Source organism: Hippoglossus stenolepis, chromosome 12, assembly GCF_022539355.2.
Source record: "Hippoglossus stenolepis isolate QCI-W04-F060 chromosome 12, HSTE1.2, whole genome shotgun sequence".
Lineage (NCBI taxonomy): Eukaryota > Metazoa > Chordata > Actinopteri > Pleuronectiformes > Pleuronectidae > Hippoglossus > Hippoglossus stenolepis.
Window position 1 is genome coordinate 65,968 of NC_061494.1, and position 20,534 is coordinate 86,501.

The window sequence follows — 20,534 nt, forward strand, 5'->3', positions numbered from 1 at the left end:
ACGCGTCTGAAAGGCAACTTCTGCAGAAAGTCCGGACCCAAATTCTCTGCACAATCCGTTTTGTTTGTGGGCAGGATTTCCACAAAACCTGCATGTTATATGGGTCAGGGAACAACCCATTAAATATTGGTGCAGATCAAGATCAGGGGGCAGATCGGTATGTGCATGAAGTACAATTCATCTGCAGTTGTGCACATTGTATATTGAAAGATGTCATAATTGCCCTAATTCATTGTCTTTCGTCTGCAGATGCAACTGAGTGTTTATGTGTGTGATCTTACAAAAATGTCCCATCCAAACCAGACCTACACACCCATGAGTTCTAGCACTGTTGTCAAAATAAGCTCTAGTCCAAATGTGCGGAAGGAACATGTGTGTACTGTATTTATACACACAGACAAAGCAATGTGGTGTCGCTAGATAGTATTCTAACCAAAAATTGCATTCATCAGATGTTAATCTGCTGTCTGTGGTCGGGACACATGATATTGATCTCCCTGTGGTGAGAGATAAAGTGTGTGACACTACAAAGATACATACTTGCTGATTTAACTCTTAACCAAACACAGGAACCAGTTTTTCTGCTGTGAACATGTAAGTCGGTCGTCACTTATAATAAATCAGCCTGACATGCTCTAGTTTGAAACCCACAGAGCTCTCACTGGTTATGACTAATCTAAGTTTATTCACCTTGCATAAGACACTTTTTGGAAAGGCCATGGTCTCTCTGTCCTGACCACTTCCTGTCACAGGATTACCTCTTCACAGAATCACTTTTTGCGTTGCTCAGCCTTCACACGCAGTGCTTCTTCACCTTTTGTTTCGTTTTACACTGACAATGGGACACAGTCTTTACAGTATATAATAATAATAAAACATTTTGTTTATATGCGCCTTTCACACCACTCATGGTCACCTTACAGGGCAGAGATGAAAACAGAACAAACAAAGAGTCATTGTAGCTGATGTATGCTCAAATGTGCATTTTTGTTTGGTTTTAATTAGTTATTTGATCCTACAAAACAACAGAGTGAAATCTTATGTTTGACAGCTGAGACTCGCTCATGACTGGTCTCTGGCTCCAAATAATGTCATTGGCACAAGATGATAGCATTCGTATCCAAGACGCTTTGGCTTCTGGATAGTGGGATGAAGGTGAGATGTGTCGGCCATCTGTAAATACAGTCTAAGGTCTGAACAAGACCTTCCCACAAAAATTGTTTATTGACAACCTGCAGTGACAAAGTCTGTGTGTGGTCAACTCTGCTTATATCATTGTGCTGATCTCCTTATGAAAAATATCACTGACAAAATACTATTCAAAAATACACAAACGTGAAACAGGAAAACCAATACTTGCTCCAGGAAAAGATTAAATATTTTAAATATTGTTGCTTAAAAAGATACAACTTTCAAAACAGAATTCATTAATCCAGTATAGGTGAACAAATATGTAAAAGATTTTGTCTTTAAGGTGAATCTGTCTTTAGATCAAAGACCAAACCATTCCTGTATATCAGCATGGCGATCTCACTTTCCACCTGCTCCAGATCTGTTAGTTTTTTGACTCTGGAGCTCTTCTGCTCCTGATCTGTGGAGCCAGGACTCTCATCACCGCTCCCCTCTGACATCCTCGAATCCCCCTCACTCTCATTCTCCACGTCCTCGTCGCTCCCAGCGTCCCACTCTCCTCGGAGGGTGGTGGTTTCCTCTGCTTCCTGAGGGACAGTCTTCCGCTCTGGGTGCAGCTGCAGCAGTATCAGCTCGTCCACCTCCTCTTTCCCCTCCAGCATCTCCTGATGTAGGTCACGTAAAAACATGAGAGTGAGACTCAGTGGTGAAAACTCAACATACTTTGCTGTGCTATTGAATTCTAAACTTGTAATCAATGGAACAGGTCACTGTTTTGGTTTCTTGCTCAGGAATCACGTTAATGTCTCAGAAAATCAAATAAAGCATAGAAGAAGCAGAATGCAGGAGGGAAAGTATTTCAGTAAATTTAAAGTTAACATATGGAGCCACTTAAAAGTTCACTTTACTCAACTTGTGCCTGTGATTGATTGTAACATATCAACATTTAAAGATCAAGATACGCTTGAGTTAGGTTTTCATCAGCCGTATCATAGAAAAGTGGAATTACATTGTCTTCAATGAGGTGAGTTTTTTTTTTGTTACAATCTCTGCTGACACTTCCTTTGAGTAGTGTGGTGGCAGTTTCTGTTTAATAATGATACTCTATTGTATAATAATACACACATAACATTGTCTCTAGGAAAGTTCAATTCTAACACCTGCAGGTGGGCTCACCCCACACAGCCACCTAGTGTGACGTGTATAGAATGAGCACAGAGCACAGGAGAATCACTTCACTTATACAATCAGAAGCCCCTCCCCGCGAGGAGCCAAAAGGTATTCTTCAGCCTCTTGATGTCTGACCAGGTTGGGCAGAGTTCCTGTCTCACATCTCCGTCTCAGACCCCTGGTGTGCCTTTCTGGTGTGAGACAATCTGTCTCCGAGATCCCCTATCTAGATCTACAACATCAAAAGACCCCAGTCCTGTATACAATGCAGAGTTCCCCTCACCCATCTCTATCAGACACACTAAGTAACCCCTGCAGTGAAGCATTTGCTAAGACACACATGTGGGGGCCATAAACACTTATAGTCCCCTCTGCAACTTTTGTAAGTCACAGAAACACATTTGTTATCTACTTCTTCTAAATACATATCTGTTCTTCTATTAAACATTACACAAATGCAAATCTGCCATTACAGTAGTTATACAGTGTACTGTATATAGACTGCACTGATTTACTGTACACACTGTTAACTATGTCTGAGGGAATTAGTTCTGCTGTTTGATTAAGTTATAGTTTTTAAATGAGAAAACTAAGCTGTCATGTCTTTAGAAAGAGCAAAAACTTTGATATAAACAGTTCTGCAGCCTGTGTGTGGGATTTACCTGACCATGTTGATTGGGTGAGAAATCTGGAATAACAGGCGTCGGCACAGGAGGAAAGATTTTGTTTTGGATTCTGAGCATCAGAACAGAGTAGAAACTGTTAAAAATAGATCAATCCAGGGGGAACTAGAACAGTCAGTAGAGCATCTACCTCCTCCAAGGCCCAACAGTTCTATTAAAGTCATTCGAGCTGCACCAAATTTCACACACTCATCAGCCCCCTAAATATATCAACATCCATGAATTGTTCCCTGGGAAAACAACAAAAAAATGTTGAACTATCACAATTTTTAATAAAGGGGAAAACAAAATCCTGTATTTATTGTTAATGTTACTGTGATGTGAATCTGAAGAGTTTCAACAGTTTCACCACAAAAGTTAAAAACTAAGAAATGGAGAACGTCTTAGATAATCCCAGACATTTTCACTTTATCCTGTTGCTGATGATTTAGCCGTTAATAAAAGTCACGTGGTTTGATAAAAAAAAAAACATAAATTCTCCACGCCTTCCCTACAAAGCGAGTTCATACTGTAGTTTATGTGATTGTTCATATTACACACCAAAGTGTGGAGGCTTTAAAGTATGGAGGTCACCTACCTCTTCAAGACGACGGTGCACATTGTCGAGGTGAAGAAGAACCCAATCAGCAGGCCCAAACTCAACCACACTAATTTGGGTGGAGAAAAAGGAAGACAGGGACAATGAGTTTGCGTCCGCATGTGGAAAAACTGCAAAGCTGCTTCAACATGAGAGCTGGCTCTATAGGTCTGATACCATTCACATGTTTCTCCTGCAGCGTGTTGATAGTGACTCGGGCTGCGGGTCCTGCTCCCGCTCGGGTCACTACGGCCAGGCTGATATTGTATTTTGTTCCCAGTGTCAAGTTTTCCAGACTGTATTTTCTCAATGAGGCTGATATGTTATGGCACTCTGATGAACACAAGATGTTGAAAAATATCACAGTTAAATTCATATAGCTGGTGTCATTGGAGAATTTCGGTGAAACTTTGTCATTTAAAAGTTCAAAAGATGTACACAAATAATTCATCTGTGAAAAACCCTTCAAACAAACTGCTACAGATGATGTAGAAAAGTGGCTTTCACACCTCTCATCTCATCCCGCGAACCCATTTTCACACTGCACAGGCTGTAGTGTGTGAGGAAACCTCGCTGGTCCTCAGAGGTGATCGCTTTCCAGGAGAGGTTAGCAGAATTGTGCGTTTGACCAAAAACAGTGATATCCTGAGGTTCTCTGCGCGGTGCTGATGGGGAAAAGAAAGAAAGTAGGGTTAAATGACTTCTCTTTCGTCTTGCGGCATCTCTCACTGAGATGCACCGATTAGTGCCATCTCCTCAACAATCATCTCGTTACTGGGTTCCACAGGAAATCTTTCTCATCTTAAACCTTTTTCGAATCTCTCTAAAAGACACATTTTTATAAGTGTGCTTTTATAGCATTTACCTTTTTCATAGCATCAACTAACTAATTAAAACCTAATTTACCTGAGAATTGGCATCAGAATGTTATTTTGTGCACTTTGACTTTTTTTGTTTGGTCCATGTCCCATCTACTAACATGCAGGAGGCGTGGCTTATGACTGACACTGCAGCCAGCCTAGAGGGCAATCAAGATTACATCTGGGTTCCCACGCCTGGCACAAGCGTTTTAGACGGACGCATTCCGGTCTGGAGTGTGCATCCAGTGCACACATCATGCAGGGAAATCTAATTCAAAGACACATACCTCCCTCTTTTTGGTAGTAGAGGCACGTCTTAACTGTCCGCAGCTTCCCAACGTCACACATGTGTTCAAAGTAAAGGTAGCCAACGTAATCCTGTAACAGAGCTACGCCTGGAAGTGAAACAGGAAGTGTGTGGATCAGGTGTAAGGTACAGAAAATGTTTCCAGTGAAAGTGTGACACAACAAGAGAAAAGTTAAAGTGGTATTTCTACACAGTGGAAAGTCCCCTGAGTTTAAAAAAATGTTTTTGCATTGTGACCTATTTGTCAGTGAAATGTTCTTTAAAATGTGTGTTTTTAAATTTTCATTAGTTGGAGGATTTGACAATAAAAACTAAACAGAACCCTCTGCATTTGTGTGTCAAAGTTGTGTGATTTAAAGTACTCACTCTTTCTTTCTTGCTCCCTTACTTGTTTTTTCTTACTTTCTAAAGTTATCACACGTTCTGGCTTCAAACCTCCATCTTGAAGCTCGTACCATTGCTTGCAAGTTTTCTTATTCGATTTATTATCCACCGTTTTGTCACAAGCTGTCGGGGAAAGAATGACAGAAAGAACATCCTTCAGTGAAATTCTGCTTAATGATTAATACTTTTGATATTTGAAACACACACACTTGGGCCTACTTTTTAAATCCGCAGTAGGATCGGCTGGCACATGAACGGTGGCTGAAGGAGAACACCCTGCTGCATTTCTGGCGATGACAGAGATGTCGACGGGAGAGTATGACACATAAATGGTGAAGTTATTTGTTTTGAGGTGGGGGCAACAGGTCAATGAGTCAAATGAAATGTCTTAAGGTGAAACCCAAAGTGAAGACAAAACCCCCGAATGGCCGACACTGCAAGTAGTCATTTTAAAATGGTCGGATAAGTGGATGCTCTGGTGTCGGTTTTCTGTAACTGGTTCACCTTCCAAGTCAGCGTCACCTCTCTAGTGCCATTCAAACGTTTGGTTGTCACGTTGACTTCAGGCTGGTGTGCAAGCTCTGCAATAAAAAGAAAAAAAGAAACCAGAAATTCAGTTTCATTTTTACAACTAAAAACTGTTTTAAACGTGCAATATAACTTCAGCCACGAGGGTCTCGGAATCAAAACATAATAAAAGACCCAGTTTGATGGTGATGTGAAGCAGCGTGGGATTATGGGAATTGCGGATGAAAATCTACCTGACCCGACTCCAATGTATTGAAGTTGTAATAATGTTACGCAACAAAACGCTAAATAATTGTGAGAAAAACAAACAGTGGAAGGAAAAAAAGCGGACTGGCCAGCAGTGTGTTTCTCCTTCGTCTCACGTCGTTTGAAAGGTGATCAAAACTAAACATCCCACTACCTTGAATGAAAAAATTGAGGAAACATTTTGGACAATATAAATGCACAAGTCAACAAAATGAGGTTGAGTCATTTTCAGACATTTTACTGAAGAAGTGTTACATCTTATATGTTTAAACATCTCAGCAATCCATCAGTTCATAGTTTTCAATCTCCACAGGTAGAGAAGAGGCCCCTGCGTGAACTTCAAGGAATTAAACCCGAAGAGATGTAAAATGATGGAAGGTGTTGGGGTGGTGACACATTTAATCGCACCTCAAACAGTCTGGAGATTTTCATGCTCCCCACTGTGTCCCTTTGTGATTCATGTATGTGAATTGATTTGACTCCGCTTCATGATGACTGATCAGTTGTTTTTTTGTGTCGAACTATCGCCAACAAATAATTTCAAAGCAGGATAATGCATTTCAATCCAAAACATGACCAATGTGCGACAACTATAAAAACCTGAGATCCATGCACTAATGTGAGGAGATAACATGGGTTCACCTGCAGGAACAATCACCACTGGAGACCAGTGGCTCCACAGCGGGTCTTTGACCTGAGTGGACCGTTGTCTGATCTGAACCCAGTGAGCTGAATGCTGCGAGAGATTCTCCACCGTCACCTGGTCTGTGCAGATAAAAAACAAAGGAGGCATTTAAGTTTCCTAATATAAAGTCCTCATATCTAATAAATGACAAAACGACTCTGATCTGCGTGTGTTAAAGCAACACTATGCAATTTTTTTACTTCAAAATAGAACCTTCAAAATTAGATTGACTTGGAATAAGGAGAATGTTTCCTCTTCTATTCCCACTTTTCACCCTGAGCGTCTGTTCTCGCTCTATGTTACTTTGGCGAGTGGGTACGATCTCCTGTGAGAAGTGTGGAACTGACAGAGTCGCAGCTTCAATTGCCAGAATGAGGCTCAGCAAGTTCAAGAGGAATGTTGAACTGTAAAGACTTCATTCTTCAATACTTTTTATCTCCAATTGTTGTATTTGTTACAGCGGCAGCCGTTCTGGTTTGGGAAGCCAGGGATAATGGTAATATCCACCATTGCAGTTGTTCTAGGCTTGTTTTTTCAACATGAAAACAACTTTGTGCTTTTAATTGATCATCCATGTCGTTTTCTAGTTGCTTTCTTCCAGAGGGTGGTCATGTGATAGGAGTCTGACGCTGTTATTACTCAGTAAAAGTTACATAGAGTTGCTTCAAATACTTTCAGCCAGGGGTCTTTAGTAGTAGATGGTCGCCTCAACCAAAACAGGAGAAATGTGATTCCAGGGAGTTCCAAATTTTGTGTGTTCTTGGATAGTTTGAAAACAGAACGTACATTCAGAAGTTCCCGTTTTTTTCCGAGTTGTACAGTGTGAAGTTGGGATCTTTCCCAAACTGTGTGCAGTCACTGAGGAAAGGAGAAATCAAATTGAACAAAATTTCAGTTAGTGGGATAAAATGGACAAAAACAGCAGCGTGGCACTTCAGTGTATTTCTAGAGGTTTATCCACATCTGGTAAATAAATATATCACCCACAGAAAACATGAAATAACACTGATCTAACATTTCATTCAGAAGATGTTGATTAAAAGGACATGAGGGCACTTACCCGTGTTGGTTTTGGTAAATATCTGTAACAACATTGAAGGAAAAATGGTTGTGTAGAAAAGTAAAAATCTAAATGAGCTTCAGACACGATAAATTTGGTGACTAAACACAAATGTGCCTTACTTTTTCCCACGATTCTGCGGGGTGTCCATCTCGTCGAAACCAGACCTCGGCTAAAGCTGGATGCTTCTCTGGAGCCTCCCACATTAAGCTGAGGCTGTTTTTTGACCAGTGAAATATTTTGTGGTGCATCATACTTAACTGTTGAGGATAAGCACAAAAAAAAACGTTTTATATGTCATAGGATTTAAAACACAATATATTTTGTATTATTTACAATTTTTTCCTCCTTATTGTACAAAGTATTATGAAATCTCAAAATAAATGAGCACTACCTTAACACATCAATTCATATCCATTATTTGGAAGCCATAACATCCTATAATCATTGATTGATCACGCTACTAATAAATCCAAAATAAAGGTCTATTCCAGGTCCAATGTTCTGGTCCAGATCAGATAATTTAGGGGAAGCCTAACCCCCTTCTAGTGTTCAGCAAGTTTTTTTCTGTTTGGCCAAACCACAAATTTGAGATGACATCTTTTTTCTGGATACAGTTTTCACTGAATGAGCAATAGTATCCGATGCATCTTGTTATTTTATGTCCGCTGCTGATGCGATTAAATGTCAGAACTCCTGAAGCTTTTCCTTCATTCGGAGTCTGGTCTTCCTCTGGCTGTAGATTGTTTGTTAGGACTTCTCTTTTCTGTGTGTGTGATGTCTGTGGTTGCACGTCTCCTGCAGTCGCCTGCCATTTTATGGGGACTGGCAGGCCGTCTACCAATGCTGGGAACTAGGAACTTTCAATTTACAAGAACAATGACTTCCATCTTAACACATGTCAACAATTCTGCAGTTTGAGAACATGTCACGGATCTGATGTAGAAATTTACAGTTTCAGAGGATATTGGAGAATGAGGCCAAAGGTATAACTCTCCCATTCTGCAAGCTGAAATCAGAGAATCATCAATTACCTATGTCTTTGAGCACCACAGACCTCCTGGGCGATGAGCAGCTGGAGTTTCCTACATGAGCTTCCACCCAAATGTAAACCTCTCGGCGTTGGATCAACGCTTTCCCACAGATCGTGCGCCAGGTCTGGTAAATGCCCTTAAACTTTGTTTTACTACGGATACATATTTAGGTTTGAGTTGTAAAAGTGGCAGCAACTGAAAGACATCATCATTAGACTGGAGGTTTATAATTAGCAGACTTGACACTCCTACACTTCTATTTCTAAATTTATATATTTGACACATTAACCTAAAATCTAGTCAGACATATGCAGTGTCTTTGGAAACTTTGCGATAAAGATTTTAAGGTCAAGTTAGATTTTAAAGTAAGACTTAAAGGGGAAATCACCATGAGTTCATTGTTAGTTGAGTTCATTTTTACACTTAAAGAATACTCACTTAAAGTAAAGGTCGAACGTCACATTGCCATCAGTCGGGCTCATGCTCCATTCACACGTGTAAACCGATTCGCTAGCATTTTTCTTGAAGCACTCAGGACTTGTAGGAGCTTCACATGCAGACCCTTCAGAGAAACACGTGTCTTTAAAATGATCAAATTCATATAAAATGAAAGCCCTCAAAAAGCCAATTCATTTGGGTTACAATAATAAGAATAAGAATAATCCTTACAATTTCAATAGGGCCTCCCACCGTCGGTGCTCGGGCCCTAACTACTTTTTTACCTATTTTTACTGAATAAATAAAGAAGTGTTTTCTTTAGAGCTAAACAAGCACAAATAACCAACCAGCAGCAGCATGGTTCTCATTTTATATAACTTTTTGTTTTATTGTTATTCTGCTTTTAAATTTACCTCTCCTTTTCAATTTGTTGTTTTACTGCAAAGCACTTAAAAATGCATTATATATTCAATCAGTCTTGCCATTCTGAAGAGGGTAAAGTTACATAGTGAAATACAAATGCATCTATAAAGGAATAATTTGACAATGTGTAAAGTAGCAGTTAGTGGAAACTACAGGCAGACACCTGAGAAAAGCTGCACCAAACCAAACTACATGATGTCGATAGGCCAACATTTTGTGGCTGATGTACTAGTTTAACTGCGGAAGCCTAATTTCATGCATCATCTATTGACATATGTTTAACATGTGTTTGATATTAAAAGTGAATTATAAACCAGATTAATAACACATAAGTAGTGAAAAAGTGGGGGATGGGGGATGCTTTCGGCACAGACACAACAACCGTTCTGAAAGTGACTGAGCTTTGAAGTCCCTCTCTCATTTATTTTTAATGTTTTTTTCCCCCCTACAATTGCTTTGAGTGGTCATCAAGACCAGAAAAGCAGTCGGTAAAAAGTCCTAAGAAACCACCTTTAAATCCACTCGATCCAGATTCTTATTTGATTGTAGCATTACTGTCGTGTATTCCAGCCTAAAGAATAATGTCGAAACAAACCATCCTGTACCATGGATAACAACGGATGTAACAGATAGATTAGAGATTTTCATGGAACTGTTAATTCGGGTATTTCTGCATGCGATGATCCCATAATCTCACATTTTGTGTTGCTCTATACAAATGTACGATAAATGCTTTTAATCTGTTGCATATCGTGATGTCAAACTATTCAACAACACTACTGAACTGTGATGTCTAAAAGCCACCCACCGCCCCGGCGTGTGCTGTGGTCTTCATCAACTTCATCTTACATCCTCATTTATTGTACCCCAATTCCCATTTATGCAAGTGACAGTTTCATACTAAAATCACTTGCACTTTCATTTTGTAAAGGTGGCTCCTGTTCACACTTACTAGAATTTACGTATAACAAAACTGACCCAGTAAGATGCTCTTACATCTGCATTTTTTAAGCCTAGACTTACTTGAATTTGTTCAAGAACTGATTTTCATTGGTTATTTAAAAATAATTCAAAAACTGATTTTTGTTATCGGTACACTTTCCACACTTTAAGCTATTTCATTTCTCAACATAATTATTCACGAGCTTCTTGTCGTGGTGCAACTCCTCATCATCAAATGAAAGTAGAGGGCAGTTTTTCTAAGCAGTATATTGTAGAAGTACAAAATATAAAAGTAAAATGGAAAACAAACAGAAAGATATATTTTGTGAACTTTTATGAAGCTATTAATTTGATTTTATCTTCACTTCTCAATAGCAAGGTGGTCAATGTCGCCTTTAATGTATGTTATAGCTGTGCAGGTAAATAAATAGGAACAGCATCTTGTTTTTCCACTTTTCTAAATCTATTTTTTGGTCTTTAATTTAAAAGCCTGTAATGTTTCTGTGGTTCACTCTGTTAGATATTGTACCACAGTTTGTCCAACAGATGGCAGTACAGAGCCACTGGGAATCTTGACTTCAGAGTTTCTGACTCAGAATTATCACATCGCAGCTTCTAGAAAACTAGAGCTTAGAAAAACGAGTCTTTTAGAAATATACTCATGTTTCTGATGGACATTAACAAGTGGCCGTCTTCATACAGGTGTCCGCTTGTATAATTCATAATTCAAATAATGTCATCACGATAATAAAATCTAACAAAGTATTTAATTTCATCGTGTTACCTGTTGGTTGGTGCAGCTATCTAATAGGATTAAATGTTTTCAACTGATCCAGGTCATTTGGACCCAGCATCGTCAGCCAGGGATATACACAGGCTGTGGAAAGACTCCACTGTCGAAATACTATATTTGTATTATAGTAATACTGTGCTGAATAAAATATTACTGTGACTGATGGCCTTGGTTTCATGTTATTACAATTACTTTTATCTTTTGTAAAAGTCAGCTCCTCATTTTTTCTGACTCAAGCCTTTAAGTTACATAAGCACATGTCTATTCCTTGACGCTTCACTTGGAGGCCTCGAGATGGCGCTCTTTCATTTGGTTCCATCATATTTACTGCATCAGCACAGAGAAAAGTGCAGTACAGCTTTTTTTGGCTGAATGTTGTATTGATATTAATGCAGGATGTCTGTGTGTGTGTGTGTGTGTGTGTGTGTGTGTGTGTGTGCGTGCATGTGCGTGTGCGTGTGCGTGTGTGCGTGTGTGTGTGTGTGTGTCTCTTGAAGTGTCTAAGTGAGCTCTCTCTGTAAAGGAAATGATAAATAATATAAAGGAAACAATAAATAATACAATAATAATAATAACTAGGGCTACGTTGTAGCACTGACGGGCCCGAGCACCCGCACGTTGAAGCCTGTTGCGGTCGGTGGAGAGAGCGATCAACGACCAAGCGCACGTCTCCGCGTTGCACGCGTTTTGCGCACTGCGGCAAGGACAAACGCTTCACTTCCTGCGTCCGTCGAGCGACGTCGATCCTTGCCTGCTAATTGCTCATTGCGATCCACGCCGTCAATTGCACATCACACTGTGAAAATTTTATGTAAATCGAATGATAGTTGTAAAAAAAGCTTACTTCCTGTTGCCAGTAGGTGGCGCCATCACTATTATTACCTACAGACTAATATATCTCTTCAAGTAGGGGCTCTGATGTAGCGTGAGCAATTTTGTGTCAATTGGACAATGTTACAACAACTTAATTTTCACACTGATCAGTACGTGGCGCTATGACCCTGAACTAATATTAATATATGGATGTGTTCAGGTCAGGATTGTGATCATAGGTCAGTAGTTCGGAGCCGGTTGGATAATGCAGAGTGGATTTACAAAGTACTTCCTGTTTCATGGCGAATCAGTAGGTGGTGCTATGACACTGAGGAAATATTGACACATAGAGCTGTTCAGGCTTGGTCTCTGATCATGAGACAGAAGTTTGGTAGTGATAGGACTATGCACACTGGAGTTATGACAACATCGTGTCCTTTGGCGAAGGATGAACCTTCGCCGCACCTGCTTATGGCATTGTCAGAATGCATGAAGTAAACCCACAAACGATTCCAGCAGGGAAAACTGTTGTCTTGGAAGGAATTGCCATTAATCACTCTTTACAGTCAGAGAAATCAGTCATCGTCGAGCATCCATCCTCTTTTCCATTGCCTGGTGGCTTGACTGTCAAAGCATGTCTCATTAACATACCAAAAATTCAGCCATGCCAGTTACCTGTTATTATAACCAATGAATCAACACATGATATTGTCATTCCCGCTAGATCTGCTGTTGCAGAGTTGAATTTAATTCAAACTATCATCTCAAAGGAACCAAGTGTTACTCCTTCAGTTCCAGCCTCTGCATCAGACTTTGAAACCACAAAGACTTGTTTTAATTTTGGTGACTCACCACTCTCACCTGAATGGAAGGATTGCATTATAACAAACCTAACCAGTATTCCAGAAGTCTTCGCAAAAGATGATCTTGATTTCGGCAGAACAGACAAAGTAACTCACCAGATCAAACTTTCTGATGAAACTCCATTCAAGCACAGGCCAAGACCCATCCATCCACAAGACATCGATGCTGTTCGTAGTCATCTTCATGAACTCCTTGATGCCGGAGTAATCCGTGAATCTGAGTCCCCTTTTTCCTCACCCATTGTGGTGGTAAGGAAAAAAAATGGTAGTGTGCGACTTTGCATTGATTATAGAAAACTGAACGCACAAACCATTAAAGATGCCTATGCCCTGCCTAAGCTTGAGGATGCTTTCAGAGCACTTTCTGGATCTGAGTGGTTCTCGGTGCTAGATTTGAAGTCTGGGTATTATCAAATTGAAATGGAGGAAGTAGATAAATCCAAAACAGCCTTTGTGTGTCCTTTAGGATTTTGGGAGTTTAATCGCATGCCCCAAGGAATAACGAACGCACCAAGAACCTTCCAGCGTCTTATGGAGAAATGTATGGGTGAAATGAATTTGAAGGATGTCCTTGTCTTCATTGATGACTTGATTGTTTTTGCCCCTACCTTAGAAGAGCACGAAGCAAGGCTAATGAAGGTGCTTGGTCGGCTGAAGGAGTTCGGCCTTAAACTGTCCCTTGAGAAGTGTGTATTTTTCCAAAAATCTGTTTGGTACTTGGGACATGTGGTCTCTCGGAATGGTGTTGAAACGGATCCAGACAAGATTTCCACCCTCACAACATGGCCAGTGCCCAAAACCTTAAAAGAACTGAGGTCATTTCTTGGTTTTGCCGGGTACTATAGGAGATTTGTCATGGGTTATTCTACCATTGCCAAACCCCTCCATGACCTCACCTCTGGTTATCCACCAACACAGAGGAAAGTGAGACAGACATTAAAGCAAGAGCAATGCTTGAACCCCAAAGAACTGTTTGGAGGCAGATGGACCCCGACTTGTCAAGCAGCCTTCAAAACCATTATTCAGAAACTTACCACTGCACCAGTTCTGGCTTTTGCTGACCCCCGTAAGGTATACCACCTCCATACAGATGCTAGCTCCACTGGTCTCAGAGCTGTGCTATATCAGGAACAAGACAGAAAGAACAGAGTAATTGCTTATGCTAGTAGAGGGCTGTCTCGCAGTGAATCTCGTTATCCAGCTCATAAGCTCGAATTCCTTGCCCTTAAGTGGGCTGTGACAGACAAATTCAGTGACTACTTGTATGGCAACCAGTTCACCGTAGTAACCGATAGCAACCCCCTCACTTACCTGCTGACATCAGCAAAACTGGATGCAACTGGTTATAGATGGCTTGCTGCAATATCCACTTTTTCTTTTAAAATTATGTATCGTGCTGGCAAGCAAAGTGCTGATGCTGATGGGCTTTCTCGCAGACCTCATGGTGGTCTCAGGGATGATTTAAAGTCTCAGAAGGAGAGGGAGAGAATATGGAAATTTACCCAACAGCATTTGTCTGATCCTCAGTTGGTTTCCATTGATCAACAAACCACAAAAGCCATCTGTCAAAGACATCACTTCTACAGTTCCACCCACCCAGATTCCCAGAGCCATAATCTTGCCCTTGTTCAGTCACTTTTCATGTCTAGCGACGCACTGCCTGATAGTTTTGTGAACGAAAGTCTGGCTGGAACCTCAATCATCCCTTGGCTTACAGAAGCTGAGGTAGCTGAAAAACAACGGGCAGACCAAACCATTAGACATATCATAACTCAACTGGAATAGGGAGAGACACCATCACCTACCTTGAGGGATGAACTTCCAGAACTGCCCCTTCTTCTTCGAGAATTAAATCGTCTCGAGCTTCGGAACAATATTCTTGTTAGGAGGAGGCAAATAGGACCTAAATGCTCCTATCAACTTGTCTTACCCCAGGAATTTCGACACACAATCCTTACCAGTTTACATGATCACATGGGTCACATGGGACTCGAGAGAACACTTGATCTGGTTCGATCAAGGTTCTATTGGCCAAGAATGTCTGCAGATGTTTATAACAAAATAAAAACCTGTGAAAGATGTGTAAAAAGGAAAGTGTTGCCTGAAAAAGCTGCACCCTTGGTGAACATAAAAACAACACAACCTCTAGAACTCGTGTGCATGGATTTCTTGTCCCTGGAACCAGACAGAAGCAGAGTCAAGGACATCTTGGTGATCACAGACCATTTCACGAAGTATGCAGTGGCTATTCCCACACCCAACCAAAAAGCAAGGACGGTTGCAAAATGTTTGTGGGACAACTTCTTCGTTTACTATGGAATCCCGGAAAAACTTCACAGTGATCAAGGACGAGACTTTGAGTCCCGAACGATAAAGGAATTATGTGCAATGACTGGAATTCACAAAACCAGAACAACCCCATACCATCCAAGAGGAAACCCAGTGGAACGCTTCAATCGCACATTGTTGAACATGCTTGGAACACTAACAGAACAGGACAAAACCCACTGGAAGGATTTTGTAAAACCACTTGTACATGCATATAATTGCACTAGGAATGATGTCCCTGGATTTTCACCTTATGAATTGATGTTTGGACGACAACCACGACTACCCATTGATTTAGCTTTCGGACTGCCTATTGCAAAGGACCAAGATGCATCTCATTCGAAGTATGTTCTGAATCTCAAGTCTCACCTAGAGGAGAGCTACAAAATAGCAGCAGCCAATGCAGAAAAAGTCATGCAAAGAAACAAGACCAGATTCGACAAGCATGTCATTGCTGCTGATTTGTCTGTGGGAGATCGTGTGCTGATCAGAAATGTCCGGTTGAGAGGCAAACACAAAATAGCTGATAAATGGGAGTCTGGTGTCTACATTGTGGTAAAGAGAGCTGGTCCATTGCCTGTCTACACAGTCAGGCCTGAGCATAAAGACGGTCCTCTCCGAACACTACACAGAGACCTTATTCTTCCATGTGGATACTTGCCTGTATCTAGCAAAGAAACTCCGCCTCCAAAACCACCCGCAGACCAGCAACGCGTTCAAGTCCGGATACTGAAAGGTTTTCCGACACTGAAAATCAATCAGAAGATGAAATAATTCCATTCCACTGGTACAGTGGATCTAACCTTGAACCTCAAAGATTCACAACCATAACTAACATTCCAAAAGATTCTACCATGGTTCCTACAAACTCAGAAACAACACAACTTACAACCCCTGATGATGCACCCCATGCAGCAGGAACTCCATCAAACGCATCCACGTCCGACAGTCCTGAATCAGCTGCGTCATCAGTAGATGCAGAACCTACATTAAGTTTAACAGCCGATGCGGCGAGTGAACAAGTCGATTCTCCTATCAGAAATGACTTGGAAAATTCCCTTGACTCTTCCCACACACCCAATGGTGATGAACCTACTGTTAGACGTTCAACTAGAACCAGGAAACCTCCAGATCGGTTACAGTATACAAAACTCGGAAGCCCAGTATTGGACACTATCCAGTCACTATTCCATGGATTGGCAACTGCCTTTGCATGTGCCCTAACAGAGCCTGAAATTCCCCCGTCTGTTACATCAGAATCAACTATTAACACTCAGCCAGTTCCATGTCACGGGACGTACATAAGATCAGGGGGGGAAAGTGTAACCCAGGTTTCAGGTGATTTAAAAGTAATCTAAAAATAATAAAATAATTTCCGGTGCGCAACTATAAATATCCGGGTCAGGAGGGTCACTTCCTCTTTCCCGTCTATTATTGTGAGCAGTGTGGAACAGCGTTCGGCAGCAAACATCGGCGTGGAAAATCTCCCAGGAAGCTCAATCGAGTCACTCAAGCATGACGTTTCTGACTTAGAGGAACCATAACAAAACGCGCGAGTGTTTTTTCCCCAGAGTTTTTGGGTTGGTAGACATGCCAGATACCCACATTAACGTGTAGAAGCACTAACAAAGTGGAATTTGCATGATATGTCCCCTTTAAATCATTTTCTTAACAATTCCTTGCGATTAACAATTTACATCAATTTTAAATTAGTACCTGTGCCCTTGTCGTTTTTTTAGGACTGTTGGAGAAATAATGGCTGCCAGCGTGGCCCAAGGAGGACCAGCTCTGATGCTGTGGTGCTACAAGTTCCTGTGCACTGGGTCCATGGACATTGAAAACTTGGACAAAAACCATCTGGGAGATGATCAATACACTGATCTCTTATCAAGAGTAAGAACAAAAGACACGCCTCAAGAGTCGTGCCACATTAGTTTTATGGGAGGGGGCGAGGAGGAGGGGGTTGTTTGGTGATGAAAGCTGCCTCCATATACGTCACCTGCCTCCAGATCAGCCAATAGCAACATTCCATTGCAATAGCCGGGTTTCAACCAGTAGAGTGCAGTGGCTATGCATATTTATAAACACACTATGTAGAATTCAAATACTTCGGACTAAAATGTCAAGATTTGGACCTGAATCTATCAACAACACTACTAAATACCCATATACACTGGTTTTCAGCTGAAAAAAGGGGTTTGGGGGTTTAATTACTCTTTAAATATACCAAGCGAAATTACAGTTACAGAGTCTTCATAACATAAGCCTTTGTTGACATAAACTAAAGACTAATCAGCAGTCTAGATCTGACAAAACATGGAGACAACCAAGATACGATCACACTTTATTGATCACCTGGAAGAAAATTTAGGAATTGAACAGATCAGGGCACCGACTATCTCTGTCACTCATACAATCCTGTTATCAGGAGCAGGCCATACAATAGTCAATATACCTGTAGCTCAAATTGTGTCATTCTTGAAAAGTTAGCAATATAGCTTGATGTGTATGTTGACAACACAAAAGCTGTTAGCTGTCGGTTTTAATTTCAGGTGGAGGAAGCCACTGAGACAACAATTCAAGGTCTCACAGAGGAGAAGCTACAACACTACACTTTGGCATCATCACCTGACAACATGGTCAAGCTATAACAATCACTTTTTCATTACTTGATTTAACCATCGTCCTATTGAGAAAAAGTAATTGTGTCACTGTATTACATATAAACGTATGCCTGACCAGACTTTGTCAATTTGTTATTCCCTTTAGCTGCTATTGTGCCACAACTGGGTTCCCATGTTTTGGGAGTAAAATGGCCTTTGTTAATGAAATACCATACCCCAACTGCTAATTAAAATCATTTGGTGGCTATACATGGATCTACACATAGGATGTGGTTTCATTGTATTCCCAAATAACATTTACATTCTCCATGAAATCCTTAAGTTTAATAATTCTGTGATGAACCATGTTTATGTTTGTTTTACATGTTTGTACATGTGTGTTTGTGTGTTCATGTGATTTATTACAAAAACAGTGCTGTTTCCAATTCTGCTGCAGATAAGGGATGGCTTGAAGCTGTACGGCTTGTGTGACATCATGGCCAATTACCCAGATATCTGTCAGCCTTTGTTTGTGCCAGGGGTAGAAATGACACTAAGTGCAGCATAGATACAAGTTTAAGATTCATATTTTCTGTTGCATCATGATAGTCTTTTTTCAGTTCTATATGACTTAGAGGTTGAGTTCAAATGGTTTACTCTGTGTGCTTCAGTTAGTCCTAAATGCAAGAGTGACAAGTATCTACTTACTTGTTTACTATAAATCCGACTTCTAACACATGAAACTTAACATCATTAAATACCATAATGATAAGGGAGGTAGGAGAACTTATCTCCAGAGTATCACTTAAATGGGATCGCAAACCAGACAAACATTAGCATTACTTGGGGATGTGGCAGGATCCGTGTTAGAAGTAAGTATGATCGCAAGGTCAATGTTACCAACTGATTAATAAATTATTAGTAATCAATTGATTACTGCATTGCCACATAATCTGAACACTGAGAATTAACTTTTCAGTGCAACATGTAGGTGTTTTTATATGACTGTGCACATTTCCAAAATAGAAGGATAATACAATTTAGATAAATCCTCATTAAAATTAACAACTTTACCCACCTGAGTGTGGTTGAACTACATGGTGTGGCATCACGAGAGGACGTGTGGTAGAGGGGCGTTATGTTCCTCTCCAGGAGGGGCTACCACGGCACAAGATGGCTGCCGGGAAAACTACATCTCCCAGAATGCACTACTCAGACAGGTGCAAATGCCTCAGCCCTCTGATTAAAGCTGGAGCTCAGGTGTGGGAGAGGGAGAGAACAAAGGAGAGGACACACACACCAAGCAGGCGGCATCGTACGTGGCACAAACTTAGCTCGGCGTCTGGGGAAGTTTGATTTGGCAACTACAGTTAGTAGGATACAAGTGAGGAGCAACTTTATGGAGGATATGTTTTGCCTTTGAAGAACTCTTATGTTTTGCTTCCTGAAAGACTTTGTGTTGGTGAATAAACCGGATTCTTCGTTTTGAAAGCACTTTTGCCTGCTCTGTCCTGTTGTGACGCACTGCCCTACACCCTGTTTATTGGTAAAACCTCTCATGATACCACATGTGGTGGAGAATGTGGGCACCAGGCGTAGGTGCGAATGAGCAGAAGTGAAGGGATCGACGACTTGGTGGAACTTTTTTCAGGACCTCACGCAGCTGATCCCCAAAGCAAAATGGAGCAATTGTTGCAGATGCTGGTGGAGGGCCAGAGAGCTCAACAGGAAATGAATACGGCTTTGCTGCAACAACAAGTAAGGGCGAATCAACTCAAAGAGCAGGAGCTTCGACAAACCAGGTCATCACCCCGGGCAAGCCATTTCATTTCTAAGTTGGGAGTGACGGATGATGTAGAAGCTTACCTCCATGCCTTCGAGACCACAGCCGCTTGAGAGGGTGGGGCGAAGACACAATGGGTAGGGCTGGTGGCTCCTTTTCTTTCAGGTGAGGCTCTTAAAGCCTTTCGGGATGTGGAATCGAGTGTTGGGCAGGACTATGACAAATTAAGGGAAGAGATACTGAGCCGCCAGGGCCTTACCAAGTTTAGTTCGGCTCAACGGTTCCATGAGTGGACATTTCAAACAGGGGCAACCCCACATTCACAAATGCATGAGTTGACGCGAGTAACAAACAGGTGGCTGGACCCTGGAAAAAACAGCCCAGCAGCCATTGTAGAGATCCTTCTCATGGACCGATATCTAAGAGCCCTGCCGTTTGAGGCTAAAAAGGTTATCAGCCAGCAGAAGCTAACAACAACCATGCAGTTAGTAGAAGCCATAGAACAGTATCAGGCATCCATGGATATGCTTTGTCTCACCCGGAAAGAACCAACAGCTCTGGCTCCTGTTCAGCGTAGTGGAATTTGCCCTGGAGTTGCTCAACAGAGTAGCCCCCCTGCTAGCTCACAGAGAAGAGTGCTTAACCCGTTTCAACAGCAACGGGGATCCTCAAACCCAGAACCTCGTCAGTGCTTCCGCTGTGGCCAAATAGGCCATATCACGTGGCAGTGTGACAAGCCGGACGAGCCAATGCCCACAGCTGCGTCCTCCAGCAGTCTGCAAGCCAACTTCGCTGCTCTCCTTGGGGAAAATGTGGACTGCAGACCGACCTGCCCCGTAACAGTAAATCAATGTGATGTAGAAGCCTTGCTCGATTCGGGAAG

The 20,534-nt window shown here is 41.4% G+C and overlaps 1 protein-coding gene across 1 annotated transcript; it reads right to left on the reverse strand.

Moving 5' to 3' along the window:
• Positions 1–1,389: 1,389 nt before the first annotated feature.
• LOC118119117 lies at positions 1,390–19,740 on the reverse strand. Its single transcript, XM_047342381.1, has 14 exons — positions 19,735–19,740; positions 13,972–14,056; positions 9,104–9,245; positions 8,666–8,817; positions 7,754–7,891; positions 6,529–6,651; positions 5,332–5,499; positions 5,095–5,235; positions 4,709–4,816; positions 4,071–4,226; positions 3,739–3,894; positions 3,562–3,631; positions 2,964–3,036; positions 1,390–1,796 (listed from the first exon to the last, which is right to left on the reverse strand). The coding sequence occupies exons 1-14, from the start codon at positions 19,738–19,740 to the stop codon at positions 1,470–1,472; spliced, it is 1,845 nt and encodes a 614-aa protein (XP_047198337.1). The 3' UTR covers positions 1,390–1,469.
• Between the last annotated feature and the right edge of the window lie 794 nt (positions 19,741–20,534).